The following is a 20,810-nucleotide window of genomic DNA, read 5'->3' as shown; positions in this document are numbered from 1 at the left end:
ATATTTTCTGTATAAAACATTTATTTCGTGTAACGGAGAAACATGTTATTTGCAAGTGGTTGAAAAATCTTGAACGAGAATTGTGTCTGAAAATAATCTGATATTATAATGATGAGTTTTGGTAGAAATATTAGGAATTTTATCGTAAAAGGTAAATTCAACGGTGTCGATTAGAAGATGAATCAATGAACAGTTCTGCGATTAGACCCATGAACTTGCTCATAGTAAGAAAACGTGAGTGTTTGAAGGTATTGATAACGAAAAAAAAACAAATTTTGGGCGGAACGAGGTTTGCCGGGTCAGCTGGTGAAGAATAATTCATAATACCCATCAATTCACAATGTGAGCTAACGCCCGTATGTAGGCAACAAAATTGCTCGTTGCGTTATGGGGGAAAACCAGTGGCAGTAAAACCGAAATAACATACCCATTTGAATCGTCAAACTGTCTACTTTTTCTACTATATTCACTAATCAGATTTTAAGCAAAAAAAGGCTGGATAAATTTTCTGTCTAATGGTATACAACATAACTTATATCACAATAACTATTTTGAATATTGTGCGTTTGAAATCTCTTATCTATGAATCGTTACATGCCTAATACCTGTGGTCAAACCAGGAAAAGACCCCACATCCCCTACCAGCTATAGTCCAATAAGTTTGCTCTCAGCAATCAGTAAATTGTTCGAGAAATTTCTTCTCAACCGTTTATTAGCATTCGTTAATGAAAATAATATTATTCCCCCAGAGGGGGTCCAGCACAATCCATCAACTGCTAAGGCTCAAAAATAAAATTCTTCAACATAAAGCAGTATCTAAGTCCACAGCTATGGCATTGTTGGATGTTGAAAAAGCATTCGACAACGTTTGGCATGATGGGCTTATTTACAAACTTTGCCTTCTAAATACTCCAGTTTATCTGGTTAAAATTATCCGCAATTACCTCCAAGGTCGAACATTCAGAGTTTCTCTGGGCAATGTTGAGTCAGGAAACTGTCTCATCAATGCTGATGTTCCTCAAGGTAGCCTTCTGGGACCATTGTTATATAATATTTTTGCGCCAGATTTTCCTAATCTTCCAGCTGGTTGTAACTATTTTTATCCTTTGCGGATGATACTGCAATTACAGTTAAAGGAAGAACCCCTTGAGAACTGACTAATAAACTTCAAAAATGCCTTGATACCTTCGTTTCCTACGCTAAATCGTGGAGAATTAAAATAAATGCTTCAAAAACTTACACCATCATCTTTCGTCATAGACTTTCTCCCAAGCTTATACCAGCGCCTAATTGCAAAGTAGTACTCAATCGTGAGCCAATAGAGTGGTCTTCCATTGACTCCAAACTACTCTTCAGTCAGCATGTGGATAAAGTTTTGTTAAGAAGCATAATTTTAATCAAAGCTTTATACCCGCTAATTTGTCGTAAATCCAAGCTCCTGATCTAATAAACTGGGCGTCTATAAACAAATCATTTCACCCGCCATCTATCATGGTTCACCGGTGTGGGATTCTTGTGCGGCAACCGTAATAAAATTCAAAAAACCCAGAACAAGTTCCTTCGAATGATTCTGAATATTCCATACGGGACAAGAGTGGCTGACATTCATGAGTTAGCGGGAATAAAAAATACTGATACAAAATTGATAGATTTTAGGAACAACCTTGCTAGCAGATGTAGAAACTCTGAGTTCCCTTTAATAAGAATTTTATTTTGAAGTTTTTCCTTGTAAATATTAGCTATAAGATGTAAATAGTTTGTGTTAGTTTTAGTTTTAGTCGAAATTCACTAGTTGCAAATGCACAAATACCCCCCAAGTTGAATTCTTAGAAAATAAACGAAAACAACAAAATAGGTTAAATTCTGACAGAATGGAGATGAAAAGAGAGGCTGCTGTATCACTTGTACATAATTGAACTATGTAAATACCTAAAACATGTTAAATAAAATTGAGTTTAAGTCAAAAAAAAAAAATCGTTACATGCCTCACTTTCAATTTCATAAAGTAAATCCTCTATACAGCCATTCCATGCCAAATCGATATAGTAGTTCTCAGATTTTCGTGAAATTTTTTTGGTTTGTCATTATGGCAAAATATAAGACCCGTATTTTTTTATTTTTTTCATTGGGGTGCCCATTTCCATTTTTTGGGTGGTTCAAAATTTTAATTTTCCCCTTTTTTCCAAAAATAACTTTTTTCAAAAACTCATAACTTTTAAACCACTGAACCGATTAAGATGATCGACATATCAAATTGAAGCTTTCTTGGAAAAATAATACATTTGCAGAATATTTGGATTTTGTTTTCGTAATTATTAATTGTGTTCCCGGTGGAAACCTTTGTACAGTGTTGACGCCTAATGGCGACATTCGAGTTTGGGATCCAGAATATCACATATTAGAAGGCCCGAAAACAGTTTGCTAAAATTTGGATGAAAATTTTAACTTGGCGGTAGTTTTGTTCCTTATCGTAAAATATCAGACCCGTATTTTTCCATTTTGTTCCATTTTAATTTTTTTATTTTGAGAACTGAATTCAAGTTGACTTTGATCGTTCAACCCCCCAAATTGATCGAAAGGGAACACTGATACGAATCCGTCAATTAAAGCCTTGTTTAGGTTGCTGCTTGTTCCATGAGTCATTTATTGTGAAGGTTCGACTTCAGAGCCTCATCATTCTCCTCAAAAATTGCAATTTATTTGTCATATTTCATTTTATATTAATGTTATATGAATGCGTTTACCTGAGAACTAATGACAACCCAATTATGTGTTTTATTGTTCAATACTTGCTTGTCTTTTCGCATCTTCTTCTAAGTCATTTAAATCTAAGACAATATGAGACAACTTCTTACTCTTCTTCGTCGTCCAAAAACGAAGCCATGACATAAAGATGCCAGAGTTGCCAAAATTGTAAAATTTCGGATTTTTTTAATTTCTGTTTTTATGAATCGTAACATTTGGTTGGTGAATTTTTTCAGTAAGGTAATCTCAAAAAGGATAAAGGATAAAATAAGTCTTTTAAATACCCATATCTATAATATAATAATTATATCCATAACAACTCGTCCAAGATTGTCTGGAGAATCTTTTCTCGTTGCTTCGTGCAAAACAACGGCGCCCAACTCCATTGTAATTCAGAGATAACTTGAAAATCGTGACTCTTTCGCAATACATGACTGTAGTACCGAATGCTTCGTACACAGCCGATACACAAGAACATCTTGTTGGATTGATGGACATGCTATCAAAGCGGCGAGAAGAATGTTCAGCCCAGAAATTGATGGACAGTGAAGCAGCATCGACATCATATCGAATTTCAGCTTCATCTACTTTTAGTGATAATGTGGATGACATGAATATTGAATTCGACTATGAGTACACCGTCGATGAAGCGAAAGGTTTCCTCGACAGAACAGAACAAAATTCGTAGCTCTTTACATCATCAAAATAAGTCAGCGGGAAAGAACATGTCAGCAGTGTAACAATTGATAGTCAGCAAAACACAACCTGGATGGTATCAACCATCTCTTTTTTCATTTTTACGAGCTAGAGCTAACCACTCTGCCATCTGCATAGTGAATGATGAGACTTTCCATTTCTTCTTAGCAATGGAAATTATATTCCAAAATATGAAATCGCATTAGGGACTAAGCTAAATTGACAAATGGGTGTTTTGCCGTTCACTTTACTCCATTGTGAAAAAACACATACATAAACTTGCATGTAATTCCTCCACATTTCCTTTAAACTAAATATCGTAATATTAATTAAATTCACCATCTCTAAATTCAATACAAATCCAACGCTATTCATTTTTATTGGCAACACTGAAAAAATCGGCTTTGTTTACAAAATTTATCGAAATCAGCGTTCAGAAATCAGAACGACTGACAGAAATTTGGTTCGTAAAAGATCCCCTATTGTCTGATCTTATCTTAGATTTAAATAAAACATATAAAAACACATTATGTCGGGAATAAAAATTCTCTCTTCTTCTTGTTTACATCCTATCTGTCAAATAGCTACTAATACATTCGAAATTTAATACAATCGAAACTCATAAATCTTCTATCTTCTATCTCGGAATTGGCATAGTTCTGTTTTATTGCACGAAATACAAATTTAGGCTACGCTAACGTTACACCAGAGTACGCACGAAAAGTTGATTGTACAATAATTGACAAAAGTAATAAAAAATATTGTTCGCTAGAAGCTAGAAGAAGTTCGCTAGAAATATAGCGCTTAATCGACTACTGATATTTCTAACACAATCGTTAGCTATAATAAAAATAGTCTATTGAATAATGGTCGAACAATAGTATGAGGTGCATGCCATACCAAATTGTAGCTTTTGTTCAACCATTAATTTTTTTCTGAATTATATCCCAGAAAAACGTTTTGAAAACGTTTCTTCAATTACGAAGCAGATTCTGCACAACACATGACGGACTAATGAAATGAGCATTTGCTGCAAGCGTATTACAAGCTCATGTTTGACTGCTTGTTAAACTGATTAAAATGATAAATATTTGACAAACGTTTAAAACATTTGATTCTGGACCGCGTTGCATTCTGAAAATTGCTGTACTATATGGAAATAATAATAAAAACGGAAAGCAATGCAAAATACGATACAGTAAGATTGTTGCAATTTTAGGTCGACTGTGATTGCGGCTTATGTTAACCGAAGATATTTAAAACCAAAATACAACCAATATCGTAGGGTAATCCTACGTAAACTTTGCGGTCGTGTCTTTTAACTTTGTTTCTCAAAATCACTCACCTACATGATGCGGATAGGGAACCCCATCGACCTTAACGCCCGGCAGCACCACCGAATTACTCGCACTGGACCGAGATATTCGCCACGTACCAGTGCTCTGGGTGGCGGTTGATCCAGACGAATCGTTTCTCGAGCTCGACAGGTTAGAGTCCTGCGACGTCTTCCGCGTGATCAACCAAGACGTATGCCGTCGTCTGGGATCGAGCAGCCGCAGCGGAATGCCACAGTGATGCTGAGCATGGCGCCATGAGTCTGACCTCGACGAGCTGAAGTTCTCGCTGGATGAAACCGATCCGGCTCGTTTGTGCTGCTTCTGTTGTATTTCGGCGATTTGGTACGCATATTGATCACCGTTGCGTCCAGCCCGACGGTTATCTCCCCTTTGACCGATATTGCAGAGCAGGCGGCGCCACGTTTTGGAAAATGTGCTCTGCTGTGGGAATCGACGCCGAAGGTTCTCCTGCTCCATGAGTTTCGCCGAACAGTTGCACGTTTGACCGGGCAGCAGTGGCGGCAATTCGCGGGAAGACCGATCCACCAGTGAGTTGGTGTTGGCTGGGGTGTGACGATTGCTGAAGTTCGAACTGTGCCGACAGCGACCGATTCCTCGAGTTACTCGAGATTCCTCGATTGCCTTGCAAATGAGGACGCAGTCTTTCTTGAACTGTTTGGTTAGGATAGCGTATAGGAACGGGTTGCAGCAGGAATTAAGAGGTAGTATGAACACAGTGAATACTTTGGCTTGTTCTAGAGAGATTAGGTGAAGTCCGAAGACGGCAGTCAGTGAGAAGAATGCGATCGGTGACCAACAGATGAAGTCTGTGAAAACTAACAAGGCCATCCGCTTAGCTATTCGTGAGTCGTTCGAGTTCCACGCCTGAGAACCTCGTATTGCACAGTACATTTTTAGATAGCATCCCATCAATATGAGAAAGGCTATCCCGTTGATGAACATTAGGAATACAACATAAAACAAACTGCCAGTTCCATTGTTTATCTCGAACGGAAGGCATACGGCAAACACTCGATAATCGGATACTCCAAATAGTGGTAAAATGGCCATCGTAATGGCGAACGTCCACCCGATAGTCATTATGTAACCGGCGTGACGCAACGACAGCCTCTTGTTCAGATGCATTGCATGGGTTATGGCGTAGTTTCTCTCTAAGGTGATCACAGCCAGCGTGTATACGGACAGTTCCGATGATAACACTGCCAGGAATCCGGACAGTTTGCAACCGGCACTCATTTGCCACGGGATGGCATACATCCGGAACTCTCCGAGGGTGGATGCATCAACCACCGCTAGGAACCCCAGATATACTCCCATGAAAAAATCAGCAGCGGCTAAATTACACACCAAAAATCGGGGCACATCCATTTTCGATCTTGAGAATATCAATACGAATACGACCGTCCCATTGCCCAGCATCGCTAGGAGGAAAACCACCCAAACACCGCACCGTAGCGTCCACCAGTCGAACAGATCCTGGCAAGGCATAAACGGACCTGGCTCGGGTAAACATTGAACACTTCCGGGCTGAGATGTTGGCACCGCATGGGTGACACCGCCTTCTTCTTCGAAATATTCCTCTGGATACGTTGGCATTCCGCCGGGGTAGTATTCCGGTCCATAGGCGTGCAGCAGGTCGTTTATTTGGGTACCAAATTTTTTGCTCAAATTATCTGCAATTAAAAACAGGTCCGTATGAGACCCAATGTTAGGATTATAACACGTTATACTCACGCAGCTGTGGCCAAATATCGTTGTAGCTGTTATTCCACAGGCTCATATCGAACTCGTTGTCAGTCGGGAAAAGAACTTCCTCCTTGATGGGATGGTGTTTAGGAACTTTTGTGGTGCTCGCCATTAGCGGTGCAAACGAACAGCAATGGTACGCGTAGGAGAGGGCGAGAGTTTGGATGCGGGGGAAGCACTCCGGTGCAGGAAACTCTCTGAGATTTGGATTGTTGAACGTCTTCAGGTGCAACAGCCGTGCCAATCCGGTCGTTGGAAGTGTTGGAAATATGTTGTTGCCCAGATTTCTGTCGAGTGTTGAGTGAAAAGAGAACCATGGGTGAGATTTATCGAGTGGGGTAAAAGGGATAAGAGCGAAGAACAAAACGTACAAATCTTCTAGCTTAATCATTGGCCTGAAGGCGTCCTGGTGGATGAAGTAAATATTATTTGCTTCCAAGTCTCTGTATATGCCCGGTGGTCGATCGATGCGGAAATAAAATAAATAAAGAACAGCAGAAAGGATCAATTTAATACGCGTGGACTCACGTCGGCTTCCAGTTCCACATTTATTTCGCTTTTCTTCTACTTACAATACTTGCAGTCGGAATAGACCAACGAATGCATCGTGCGGAATCGATTCGATTTCGTTCTTCGAAAGGAGCAAGTCATGCAGCTGGCCAAGACTAGAGAAGTGGGCCCCATGGAGAGAGCTAATACTATTACCGGTTAAATCTCTGGAAGTGTAATGGCAATGATGACAAGACCGTTAATTAGCGTGATTGGCTCTCCTGTGGGAAGTGGCTTGATGTTGGGAACTTACAAAACTCTTAAATCACGACAGTTTGTCACATTTGGAATGCTTCTCAATCTATTGGATTTTAGGTCTCTGTAAAAAAGAATGAAATGGGTTATGATTAGTATAAAGATCAGCAACAATGTCACTGCTCTGTAGGAAAATACAATAATACCATCATTTGTTTATTGACAATTAAATGAATATTACAGATATTATATGGAACGATATTATATATATATACATATATATATATATATATATATATATATATATATATATATATATATATATATATATATATATATATATATATATATATATATATATATATATATATATATATATAATGGAGTGATGTCTGTCTATCTTCCTGTATTTCTATCTTTCTGTCTGTCTGATTATTATGGACTTGGTAAGTACAGAACCGATCGACATGAAAATTGGTATGTAGGGGATTTTGTGGTCGGGGAAGGTTCTTATGATAGTGTGAGACCCCTCCCCCTCTCTAAGGGGGTTTCATTTGTATGGTAGTGGCGCTATCATACAAATGAAACACAATTTTCTCCATTACTTGGAAATTAATCAAGAAAATAAAACGAAATTAGGCATATGGAAGTTTTAGGGTGCAGCAAGTGTTTCTATGGTGGTTGGACAACCTCCCCCCCTCCCCCTCTAAGACGGGATTGCCATACAAATGAAACACAAATTTCTGCATTACTCGAGAATTGATTAAGCAAATAAAACCAAATTGGACAAATGGGGGTCAAATTTGGCATGTGAAGGTTTTCCAATACGAGAAATGTTTCTATGATTCCCTCTTCTGAAATCGAGATGGGGTCCCGTAAAAATAATACACATATTTCAACCAAACATGACAATTGAAATTTTTTTTAATGTGATAACACGCACTCCTATATCTTCTTCTATCTATATGAATAAAAATGGAAGAATGGAGAGAGGAATTGTTCGATTTAGGGCTGTCTTTATTCTATTATCTTTCCTGTATCAAACATTTATTCCATGTAACGGAGAAACATGTTATTTGCAAGTGGTTGAAAAATCTTGAACGAGGATTGTGTCTGAAAATAATCTGAATTATTATTACGAGTTTTGGTAGAAGTACTAGGAATTTTATAGTCAAAGGTAATTTTAAAGGGTAGATTTTCTAATCAATGAACAGTTCTGCTATTGGACCTATAGAACGTGCGCTTAGTAAAAATAACGTGAATGTGATAACGAAAAATAATTTTTGGGCGGGACGAAGTTTGCCGGGTTAGCTAGTTCCTATATAAAAACAAGTCACAGGAGGGTTGTGTCCGAGAGTACACAAATCGGCAGAACAAATGTGTGGGAAATAAGGAAGTTCTTCCAGTTTTCATGAATTTAAACCGTTTAGAGATTAGCGAATTGTAATGTATAACCTATCAAACAAATCTTAAAGAATTTCCGATTCGACTGGTATGCAAATCATGGGAATTCGTTCACAGTGAAAATAGTTATTAACGTTAACTTTATTTCGAAAAAACGTGACCTTTCCATGATTTGGCACTCTTCCTGAAAGACGTAGTTCTACGTTGAAAAACCTATTCACCTTACATCTATTTGGTTTCACCATAATTCCAACTGCGATTTACATGCGCTCATTCATGTCCGGGATAAAATCAACCATTAGGTTAGTTACGTCTTAAAATTTTCCCGAACCATTCTCGACACTTTGTCGGAAATATTTTCGGAGAAATTCACTCGTTATCAGTTGTACAAAGCTTTGAAATAATTGATAAACACTTAACAAAAACATTAAATATTGAACTATTACTAGATTTCTGAAATTACTACAAAATCACATACATCCAGTTTTTTTCGCGCGGTTTGTTTTACCACGTTTTTTACGAGGTTTTTTACCAATTACCAATTTTCTACGCGGGTTTTCCAAGTAACTGAGCATTATCATATCTCTCCCTAATGCTACCTCAGAGCATATGACGGCAATTAGAGCAGCACCCTATCAGTGAATTTTGGGATAAAACTACGTCTAACCGGAATATATGGGGGTAAAGTGAAAATCATAACACGGAACATGTAAGATTTGAGCATAGAACATAGAGATCAACAGATAGGAAATATTCCTTCGCATCTATCACAATGAATAACATTTTATTCATCTTGAGATAAGCAATTGCATAATTGTGAATTGTCAAGCATTATCCAAACGCTTTGAGTGCCACGTTTTGATTGATCCAATTTGTGCTCCTCAAATGGTACCGATCACTTTTATCTTTTATCAGCATTTATCCGGAAATTGAACTCATGGAAGGTTCCAGCGTAACACCATGCTGAACGAGAGAACTCTGCTTCGGTTAGCAATAGGGGAACTGCGGGGAATGTGATCACCTAAAGGAAAATGACCATTTCCTGTGTCCACATACCACTAAAATTCTCGTTCTTCGAAGAATATTGTAGCTCAACTTATTGTAGTTCAAGATAGTAAGCGGGTTTTTATTATGTAAATTGAAAATAGTACATTTTTCATTATTAGAAAAAAGGTTGAAAAATCGAACATTTTTTTAGTGAGGAGAAAAAGTGGTAACCTGTGGGGGCAACGTGGTCACTCGTACGTATCACGCTAGAAGAGATAGATTAATGCGTGTTTTCTTGGCCAAATTTGTTTGAATCATTATTGAAATAGTAGGTACATGTGTGAAATGAGCTAGGCCTATTCACCTAGAATCGTAATTGAAATTTTCTCATACGTACAAAAACGTAGCAGGAAATACATAACGTTTTTCAAAACGAGGCTTGGTTTTGGTTGGAGTGGCAGAAAGTGATAAGGTATCGTAGCTTTTGAAAACAGAACATTGTCAGTAGTAATCCTCCACTGACCACTTTGTCCCCCAATTTATATCTTGACATGCGACAGCTCCACTGTAGGACAGGGTGACTCAAATGTCATGAAATTCTTCAAACATAAGATGACTATCAATACAGTGTCAATAGTCAATAGTTATACTACCAAAAAAGCAGATGACCACTTCACCCCCATATGATACACAAACATGCGAACCAAAACGTTATGATCGCTTCTAGTGCTGCAAGTGCATAATCTTCTTTGCGCCTAATTCGCTGCATATCGAATCCATCCATGCGTCTTGAAGCAACAGAATCATACAGGCTACGTGAGGCGTATGATTTATACTCGGATACCGCAACTGAACCTGACCCATTGTGTGTCAGCGAATGTTACCGAGGTGAACGAACAGCTAGCTAGAAACTCAGAGAAGAGTAGTCAGTTTATGTTTCTACACTCGACAGAAAAAATAGAGGAACAGAGTGCGAATTCGGAAATTTTAGGTGATTTTTGACATGCTGTAACTTCGTGAAAAATCAACGCACACCGATGGGATGCACACCATTTTAAAGCTACAACTTTCAGGTATTACTGATTCATGCGTACATATTCTTATCTGGGTGTGTGTAGGTGTAGTGAGCAACAATATCGGGAAGAAATGAAAAATCGATTTTTTCTTTGTTTTTTTTTCAAATATATTCTGGACTAACAGAATTTTTTGCCAACCCACTCAACAGCAATTCCAATTAACCTTATCAACCAACTTTCCACACAGAGATATTTCAGTTCGAATGAAAAAAATATCCCTTCGTCTTTGATGATGAATAATTCTGTAAACAACCATTGCACCGCGAATCGAAAGGCAGTTTTGAAAATTCCAATCAATTCTGCACAAGGATAGTTTATTACTTTGACGAAAAAAAAATATTTAAATTTTTTGCATCGATTTCAAAAAAGTTCCAAATACAGGATTCCATAGTACTTTACAAAATCCACTGTAATTCTGCAAATATCGCAGTAAGTTCTAATGTTTGCAGGTAAATTTTTAGCCTAGTGTATTCTCTGAACATTTGTGAACGTTTCATATTGATATGTTCAGCAGTTTTTTTCTAGCCGATTTTTGAAAGTTTTCGTCAAAGTAACAAATTATCCTTGTGCAGAATTTATTGGAGTTTCAAAACTGCCTTTCGATTTGCGGTGCGATGGTTGTTTATTGAATTATTCATCATCAAAGACGAAGGGGTAATTTTTCATTCAAACTGAAATATCTCTGTGTTGGAAGGTCCTACAGGAACGTTCTTGGAACCAAATAAAAGCTGGTTGATAAAATTAATTGGATTTGCTGTTGAGTAGGTTAGCAAAAAAATTCTGTTAGTCCAGAATATTCTTGAAAAAAACAAAGAAAAATCGATTTCTCATTTCTTTTTGTTTTGTTGCCCACTACACCTACACACACCAAGATAAAAATATGTACGTAAAGCACTGTAATACCTGAAAGTTGTAGCTTCAAAACGATGCGCATCCCATCGGTGTGCGTTGATTTTTCACAAAGTTACAGCATTTCAAAAATCACTTAAAATTTCCGATTTCGCACTCTGTTCTTCTAATTTTTTTGTCAAGTGTATTTTCAACACTGCTATCCCGCGTTTTCCTACTTTACATACTTTTTGGCTCGATCTACCCCCCAATGCTGTTCAGAGTGGAAGCAACTTTACCTCGGTGGCGCCAGAAATAACTTCATTAGTGTCATTGATAGTGTGCTGCTAGAAATCACTAGCAAAAATCCATTTTTTTCGGGTTTGTATATCGTGAACACAATCAACCCTCGCGTGTCAGGCAATAGAACCACCGACAACAGTGCTCATTTGCGACACAATTTGCTCTCATGTAGATCGCAAAGTGTTACTAGCAACACCGATGCAGTAATAAACAAAGGCTTTTTTGTTTTATACCTTCCCTCATTTATCGCCCGTTAATTTCGTTCTGGGACTAAAGGGTGAACACGAAATTATTGCGACACATTCAACAGGGCATAACTTTTTTACCATTGGGTAAAAATCAACCAAATTTTGCACACTTTCTCATTGATGTGTATTGTCTACATGCTGTCAAACTCGAAGTCGTGTATTTCGATTCAACGAAAATGGAGGTGAACCAACGCGAATCGAGAGAACAAATTCTTTCCAAACACCTGGAATTTGCTGACCTGTCGCACCGGCAGTTGGGAAAAATGTTGAACATTCACCATTCAACCGTCTCCAGAGTGTTGAAGCGGTTCCAGGAGCGGTTGACGTTGGACCACGGCAAAAGAGCTGGAAGAAAACCGGGACCGGAGAACAAAAAGACGGAGGGAAAGGTGAAGCGGATGATTAAAGCAAATCCCAACGTCTCAAGCCGTGATTTGGCTAAAAAGATCGGCATGTCGCAGAGCTACGTCCAGAATGCAAAGAAGAGAGCTGGACTACATACAACAAGGTACAGAACTTCCCAAACCGCGATGAGCGGCAACAATCGACGGCTAAAACTCGGGCACGGAAGCTCTACGAGAAGATGCTGACAAAATATGGCTGCTGTGTGATGGACGACGAAACGTATATAAAAGCCGATTTTAAGCAAATCCCGAGGTTGGAGTTATTCACCGGCAAGAACAAGTTCGATGTGGACGACAAATTTAAGAAGAAGAAAATGTCGAAGTTCGCCTCCAAATGTCTCGTTTGGCAGGCCATCTGCTCTTGCGGACTGAGGAGTGAGCCTTTCGTGACAAAGGGCACAGTAAATGGCGAGATATGCAAATCTGAGTGCCTCGAGAAGCGCCTTTTGCCGTTCTTGCAGCAGCACGACCAAGCTCCGCTATTTTGGCCAGATTTGGCATCATGCTACTATTCTAAAAGTGTCCTGGAGTGGTATGAGGCCAATTCTGTCCATTTTGTTCCAAAGGACATGAACCCGCCAAACTGTCCGAAGCTGCGCCCGGTGGAGCAGTACTGGGCAATAATGAAGCGGGAACTTCGGAAGAGCAAGAAGACAGTCAAAGACGAGAAGGGCATGTTAAGAAAATGAAAAAAAAACTGAGAAACTGGTACCGGATGACACAGTAAAGACTTTAATGGAGGGCATCAAGCGAAAATGCGTTCAATTTTACGCTCAAGGTTCCATCGATTAACTTTTCTTTTGATTTTTGAAGTAAATATATGTATAAAACTACCCTAGAATTTTGGTTTGATTCTAAACATTATAAGAAAATTGACATGATATTTTCGGTGTCGCAATAATTTCGTGTTCGCCCTTTAGCGCCGAATGATGACGTTTGTAATTCTGTATGTATCATTCATCGCTCTGCACTCGTGTAGAAAAAGTGAATAATCTCATTCGTGGATGGTAAGTAGCATGATACATTGTGGTTTATAAGATATTTTCAGATTCCCAAACATTGCGTATTTATTTCCTCCAGGATCTGTTCAAGGATTCTTCTGAACCACTTCTAACAATTTTGATTGTTGAATGATTGCTCATTCATGAGTTTCATATTAAAAACAACACGTATTAATATCATTCAAAAATTCATCGCCATGTTTGCATTCCTTCTTAAGAAAAAGTACTTTTTATTTTCCAAGCCATATAGGGAAAGCTTAGAAAAGATGGCAACATATTAAAACCATGCTGCTCTTGATTCACGATACTCTTGTGTGTATGAATAATGAAGTTTTTGAAACTGGACACAAAAAAAAATACTTACAAACTCCTTAAGCGTGGCGAATTCTTACAAATATGGTCAGGTAGTTTGGTTAGATTGGCTCTATCGATCCGCAGCACTTCGAGCGAAGGGCAGCCATCTAGTGGAGGTAGTTCTTGAAGTCCCCGGACGTCGGAAAGTATCCTGCGAAGTAAGAGAACAGAACAGTACAGAACATAAAATCAATCAGCTGCTCCCATGGTGATCCCACGCGTTCGATACTTACAACCTTCGGAGCCGGGCCATGTTTTGCAGGGCACCTGGCTTAATGCCAACCAGGGGATTGGATTTGAGCTCTAGTGTGACTAGACTTTTGGGGAAATCATCCTTCGAGATCCATCGGATGCGGTTGCTGGATGCTGACCTGGAAGAGCCGGATTCATGCGAGACAGACAGAGAGAAATCGAAGGCAAAGTTAATACTGCACAATGTACGTTGTTTCGATATAGCTCGGAAAGCATTTTTATCATTTTTATCATCAAAGCACTGCGGCCATAGCTATCTCGCTAACAATGCCGGAAGATAAATCTTCCAGCGAGAAAGCAAGCTTATGAATAATGAATGAGAACTTCTGTCTGGACGATTGCCGCTATACCACTAGCTTTTGCTCTTTACTAGAAGAAAGCGTTGCCCCGTTCGCCAATACAAAACGATTAGTTTGGAATCCATCCGGGAAGCCCGTTGGGAAGAAATGGTTTTTCAAAAATAAAACTGATTCAGCTGCCAGACCAGAAGAAAAGTGCACCTTTGACCGCGATGCGTTGTCGCCGGGTGGCAGCATAAATATCATATAAATTATATTTAATTGTACCAAGCATGTTGTGGCAGTCGCGAGAAAAATATGAAACATCTTCTCTTTGGCGGAGGAGTTGTATTTCCTTCAATTAAGTGTGACCTTGTGAGGAAAAGCGAGAAGCAGAGCAACAATGTTTCCATTTTAATAAGATGAAGCTCGCGTAGAGTTGAATGTCTATTAAAGTGTTCGCATTTTTCGTTTGAGTGAAATTTCTGGCTGTTTGCGCCTTCGTTGAGTTAAAAGAAAAATGCCACCAACGATAAATGTATTTATGGAAAATATCTCTGGCATTACGGTCAGAATTATATTATATATATATATTCAATTTTCAATTTACTTACATTCAATAGCGAACTGAAGATTTATTTAATGTGTATTTATTGGTTCTACAAGGTGATGTCTGTCCGGCGTTTATACTCAATCTACGTTCATTGCTTATTGTTTCTTGGTTCGTCGTCGTCTTCAATATTATAAAAATTTCACAAACTACAGGGTTTTTCAGATTAAACGCTCACGCAAAAAAATTAATAACTTCTACAAAAATGAACCGATTTTTAAAGGGTGTGTCACATCAAATTGCATCACGGAAAAAACGCTGTAGAAATTTAATTTTTAGGAGTTATATCTTCAGCTTTCGCTTATAATCAGATAAGAGTGTATAGATCACGTTGGCCATGCCCAAAAATAAATAATAATAAAAATGCCCAAAAATGCCCAAAAAAAAATTTTTTTTTCGCGCAATCCTCTTAAAAATTCAAGAAAAAATTACGCTACATGTGGAAAAAACAACACATACGAATGCATCTGAATAAGAATTAGAGTAAAATTGGGTCTAAGTAATATTTTTTTTCATAATTTCGAAATGCCTGAAAATATATATAATTTTTTTTGTACCGCGAAAAACACTCTAAACATTCTGAAAATAAATCAAAATATATGTGTAGGAAGAAATTTGAATATTTGAATAAACTAGAGTACTACTGAATCTCAAAATAAAAAAAAAATTCATTTAAAGTAAAATAAAAAATAAATTTAAGTTTTGATGAAAAAATAGTTTGAAGACATTTATCGATACACCTTAGTAAGATGTACTTTCAGTATACAGGGAAACTTCGATATAACATACCCTCGTTATAACGTACATTTTACCTCGATATAACGTACACATTTTCGAAGTCCAAAGGAATAATTTTTTGAATATTGTGATTCTGAAATAACAATAAATTATTTGTATTTTGATACTAAACCTTGATTTGTACTTTTAACCAATCCTGAAGTACAATTGTTTTGTGATTTCGGATTCTAAATGAATCAAATTTTAATCAACAGTACGAAGGGAAACATCTTGAGAAAAGTTGGTTTCGTCTTCTAGTTGAATTTATTCATTATTCCTACTCAAACACAATAAAGTGATATAAACCAGGTTTCTGAGTTCTTTATTATGCTCCGATATAACGTACAATTCGATACAACGTACAATTTTGAAAGTAAAATGTACGTTATATCGAAGTTACCCTGTATTTTCATATTTTTGTCTCAAAGCTATTGAGAATGACGTGAGAAAAACGAAAAGGTGCATTTTTCACCATAGATCCTAGGATTTACCATATAAGGACTCAAATATATGGTACTACTGCCAAAAGGTTTTATTTAGTAGGGTAGGGCGGGGCTAGTTGGTCATTTTTGAATAAATTTGGTTATAACTTTGTAGTACGAAGTTTTGCGTTAGAATTTTATGTACCATAATGAAGCTTACCTTTTACCCTTTCAATGAAAAATAACCAGAGAATCAATTATTTGACATTTTTCTTTTATTTAACGTCTTTATCCCCACAAATATTATATAGGATATACCCAAATATTGTATAGGATAAAAATATACCCCACACACGGGGTAAATTGGTCAATAATAGGCATGTTATTTTTGAGAACAAATAATAAGCGTTTTTCCATTAGAAGATTCCTTCATTATAAATTAATGAATTAAATCAAAACAAGAACAGTTAACCAATATCATGTAGCAAGTAAAAAAAACTAATGAAAATTTCTTCTTCTTTCTTTGTTTTTAAGAGGCTTTAAACTTTGCAGTTCATTCGCCTCTAAGCATGAAAATTTTCTTTCTTTCTTTGTTTTTAAGAGGCTTTAAACTTTGCAGTTCATTCGCCTCTAGTGAAAATTTCAAATTATCATCGTTGAAAAATTAGTCAGACAATCTTTTCTAGCGATTTCGTCTCTCTTCCACTTTGTGGCGAACCAGAGATGCTGGGTTTGAAGACATTTGATTTTGTGATGACATTTTGAAGACATTATGAAATATGTGAAGACATTTCAGTATGATAGCGTACGTGGATTTTTAATAGATATTATTTCCATGAAAATATAACTATTGGCCGAAAATATCATCAAAAAAATAGGGCTTTAGTCTCAGCGAACGAAGCGGTCTGAATACATATTGTTTCTAGATGACATTAGTTCATTTGCGCTCGAAAATTCGAATGATTGTGACATTGAATTTCTATTATTTTGGTCCTACTGTACAATAGATTAACCTAGATCTTTCAAACGACCACTTCACAAATCGAAGGTTTTCCGGTTACATACCTTTTCTACAATTAGTCTCATGGATATGGTTTGAGTTACAACCAAATTTTCAAAGCTGAAATAAACAAATAGAGTTATCACAGTTCCGTTTCTTGTGTGAACTTTTCTCCGATATTATGGTGAAGACATTTTCTCGTACCATGTCAAGACTTTTGAATAAAATCACCTGGCATCCCTGCGACGCACAACCGCTTGCATTCTTGCTGGCATTTGTTTTGATGATATTTGTACCGTTCGCCCCAAAGTATATAGAAATAGCCTTCAGGTATGCTACATTATTCAATGCATAATTGTGAGTTATGATATTCAATGTGAACGTTTATTATATTTAATGAAAACTTTACAGCAAAAAATAAAAATATGACAATTATATTGCAAGTGTTTTGTGTGGGGGTTGTCTCATTTCAAATACACTGGATTTAGCAGTAAAACATATTCATATTTCTATATTTGTTTATAGCAATCTCAAACGAGCAATTTGTGTGACCAACTAGCCCCTTTCTATATAAAAAAGAATATTCAAAATTTTTTTTGTATCGCGCAACACTGAAAAAAATCTGAAAAAATCACACATATCTAGAAAAGCCGTAAGAACACATTTAAATATGAATTATAATAGTACTGAATCTCAAAATTTCAAAAAACAAAATTCAAAATTTCAATAATTTTTTAGTACATTAATTTTTGATGAAATTTTTTTAAATAATTTTTCTTGATACACCGTAATACTGAATGTGCATCTTCATTCAGTATTTTTTTTTCAAATTTTTATCTCCATCCATCCTAAGTTTTTGAGGATGGCGTGAAATACACGAAAAAGTACGTTTTTCACTATAGATCCTATGTTATACCACCTACGCGTTCAAATGAACCGTCAAAACTTCTTATTTAATATCCTATACAATATTTGCCATACAGCTGGTGATTTGGTTTGGGGGCACTTTTTACTCCCTTACCCGGCCAGGCCCTTTACAGGGCAAGCTAAATGAAACCGTTTAAAAACTTTTGCAATGCCCTCGAATTGTGATTTTCAAGATTTTTAACACTTCCTATGATGCATATGATGCCGAGGGTTCGAGTTAGATTTCCGTACTGGTCGGGAGATTTTTCGTCAAAGAAATTTCCTCCGATTTACACTGTGGTCTCGCCTATTCTAGAGCTTGCCTTTTGGAATACTTTCAAGGTATGTTATTTGGCATAGAAATCTCAACTAAGTACTAATAAAAATGACGCAAGTAATACTTGGTTTAGACGGCGTTATTGCCACTGAAGGAGAAGAAGACACTTTCTGATGAGAGTTTTCACATAATATTGCAGCTAAATTTGAAGAAAGATAGGAAGAAGTTGGATGTCGAAGAGCGAATTGTAGAACGATTAAAAAAGATTAATTTAGTTGATAGGAACAATCAGGATTAACATGTTTTCGAGAGGAAATTATGTTTCTACTTTTACAATGTAACCGAATTCCTGTACTTTGAAAGTACAATTGTATTCAGTACCTTATTTCTCATCTTTCAAATCAAAACAATAGCCTCGTTTTGAGTATCGTAGTTTTAGAATTTGAGCAAGTTTTAGGTAAACGGATCCCAAAACAAGAACGGTTCAATAATTGTTCCATAATTGGGATTTCACCATATGTGTAGAAGAATCATATTCTTCGTTCACCTTCTAAGGGTTTCTGGGTTAACTACCTAACAGCCAGGATCATTAATTTTTACACATCGTTCGAATTTCAAATTCTCATTTTACACCCTATTAAATCATATTACATGTTGAACAATAACTAACGTCAGAATCAAAAAAATTATGCAATAGTAGGCCGGAACCTTTTTTTTCCAAATCTTGTTGCAATCAAAGCAAGCATTTTGTTGATGTGATAATAATTCACACTGAGGGTTATTACAGCAAGATTGAAGGAAGCATAATAACCATCACCACCAAAAATGAAGCAAGCTGCATTTTCATCGAGGATTCCGACAGGATTGAGGGTTCCAAAAAGCTCCCGGGCCTACCAGGGAACTGAAGGTGACGGATGTGGAGCGAAACGGGATCGTTTAGCGGGCCAGGTAAGAAAAATCTTTCCTTAATATGTAGCAAAATGAAACTAAACTTTTTTTTTGCAGATCGTCAAAAATGCAAACGATCAACAATCGGAGCTGAAATCGGACTCATCTAACATTGCGGACAGGACATGGAATCAGGTATGGAATAAGGAATACGTTTATCCCGACGAGGACTGGATTCAGAATGAAACTCCTCCACCTTTAGTTCCCAGTGACAATTACCAGGTATGCTATTGGGATAATATTATTTCAAATATTGATTTAATTGAGGACGAGACTCCGCCGCCGTTAGTTCCCAGTGAAACAAATCTCGCGGATGAAGACGAAGATCTGTTTGATTGGGAACCGATAAATGTTTCAGAGCTCGAGGATGCCATATTCAGGAAACTGAAGGCAGAAAGAGATCTCTGGAAAGCAAAAATAGAGAATGACAAATTGCAACAGGAGAATCTTCGGCTGAAGGCAACGAGAGGAGTCAGCCTACTTAGTCGTTGCTGTTTCAGATTCTGCCTGTTTATGGTAGGTGAGGTGGCGGAATCAATTCTTCATTAATTTTAGAATAATAATTTAAAATAATGAGTTAATGTTGCCTTTTTGTTACTGATTTTATTTTTATGTTATTAGTTGATTTCATATTATTTTAATTGTATTATTTTATTATTATTGATAAATAAAGATGATAGGGTTTTTATGCCTTTTTGAGAAAGAATGTTTGTATTGTTCTACTCACAGAGGCTTTTCCCTATCCAAAAACACAAAAAATGTTCTGTTCTTAGTTGTTTGGTTGGTTGTATTTAGTGTAATAATTTGATTGAGATTGAATAAAATCTTTAGAAATGTATTCTATTTTGTTTCATTATAATAAATTGCGATTGTCCCCCCAAAAGGAAATATGAATCCGAGCGTGTTTTCTCTGTTGTTTTCCGCTTTGTTGTTTTTATACCGAGCATATCCCAGATATATTATTCTCTTTACTTTTCTTTATTTCTTTCTTCCTTCTTTTCGTCATTTATTTATTTATTTATTTCTTTATTGCTTTCTTTTTCTTCTTTTTAACATTTTTTTATTTACTTCTTCCTTCTTCCTTCTTCCTTCTTCCTTCTTCCTTCTTCCTTCTTCCTTCTTCCTTCTTCCTTTTCCTTCTTCCTTCTTCCTTCTTCCTTCTTCCTTCTTCCTTCTTCCTTCTTCCTTCTTCCTTCTTCCTTCTTCCTTCTTCCTTCTTCCTTCTTCCTTCTTCCTTCTTCCTTCTTCCTTCTTCCTTCTTCCTTCTTCCTTCTTCCTTCTTCCTTCTTCCTTCTTCCTTCTTCCTTCTTCCTTCTTCCTTCTTCCTTCTTCCTTCTTCCTTCTTCCTTCTTCCTTCTTCCTTCTTCCTTCTTCCTTCTTCCTTCTTCCTTCTTCCTTCTTCCTTCTTCCTTCTTCCTTCTTCCTTCTTCCTTCTTCCTTCTTCCT

General features: G+C 37.0%; 2 protein-coding genes across 5 annotated transcripts in view; one reads left to right on the top strand and one right to left on the bottom strand.

Annotated features, from left to right (window-relative positions):
* Positions 1–20,810, bottom strand: part of LOC129775980 (follicle-stimulating hormone receptor) — a 429,827-nt gene that overhangs the window by 10,091 nt on the left and 398,926 nt on the right. For both annotated transcript variants that reach the window (XM_055781291.1, XM_055781292.1), the window contains 7 exons: positions 14,128–14,265; positions 13,905–14,045; positions 7,348–7,413; positions 7,118–7,261; positions 6,917–6,988; positions 6,534–6,832; positions 4,787–6,472 (listed from right to left, as the gene is read on the bottom strand). In XM_055781291.1, coding sequence (XP_055637266.1) covers positions 4,787–6,472; positions 6,534–6,832; positions 6,917–6,988; positions 7,118–7,261; positions 7,348–7,413; positions 13,905–14,045; positions 14,128–14,265 — 2,546 coding nt within the window. The remainder of the gene's footprint in view (positions 1–4,786; positions 6,473–6,533; positions 6,833–6,916; positions 6,989–7,117; positions 7,262–7,347; positions 7,414–13,904; positions 14,046–14,127; positions 14,266–20,810) is intronic.
* On the top strand, positions 19,187–19,947 carry LOC129775983 (uncharacterized). 3 transcript variants are annotated; one of them, XM_055781296.1, is made up of 3 exons: positions 19,187–19,364; positions 19,422–19,586; positions 19,723–19,947. In XM_055781296.1, the coding sequence occupies exons 1-3, from the start codon at positions 19,242–19,244 to the stop codon at positions 19,750–19,752; spliced, it is 318 nt and encodes a 105-aa protein (XP_055637271.1). In that variant the 5' UTR covers positions 19,187–19,241; the 3' UTR covers positions 19,753–19,947. The 3 variants fall into 3 exon arrangements, with proteins under 3 accessions (XP_055637271.1, XP_055637270.1, XP_055637269.1); XM_055781295.1 differs by having other exon boundaries at positions 19,654–19,947; XM_055781294.1 differs by having other exon boundaries at positions 19,422–19,947.

The sequence above is a fragment of the Toxorhynchites rutilus genome, chromosome 3, assembly GCF_029784135.1.
Source record: "Toxorhynchites rutilus septentrionalis strain SRP chromosome 3, ASM2978413v1, whole genome shotgun sequence".
In the NCBI taxonomy this organism is placed as follows: Eukaryota; Metazoa; Arthropoda; class Insecta; order Diptera; family Culicidae; genus Toxorhynchites; species Toxorhynchites rutilus.
Note: the sequence above shows the minus strand (reverse complement) of the source record. Positions and strands in the feature narration are given on the sequence as shown.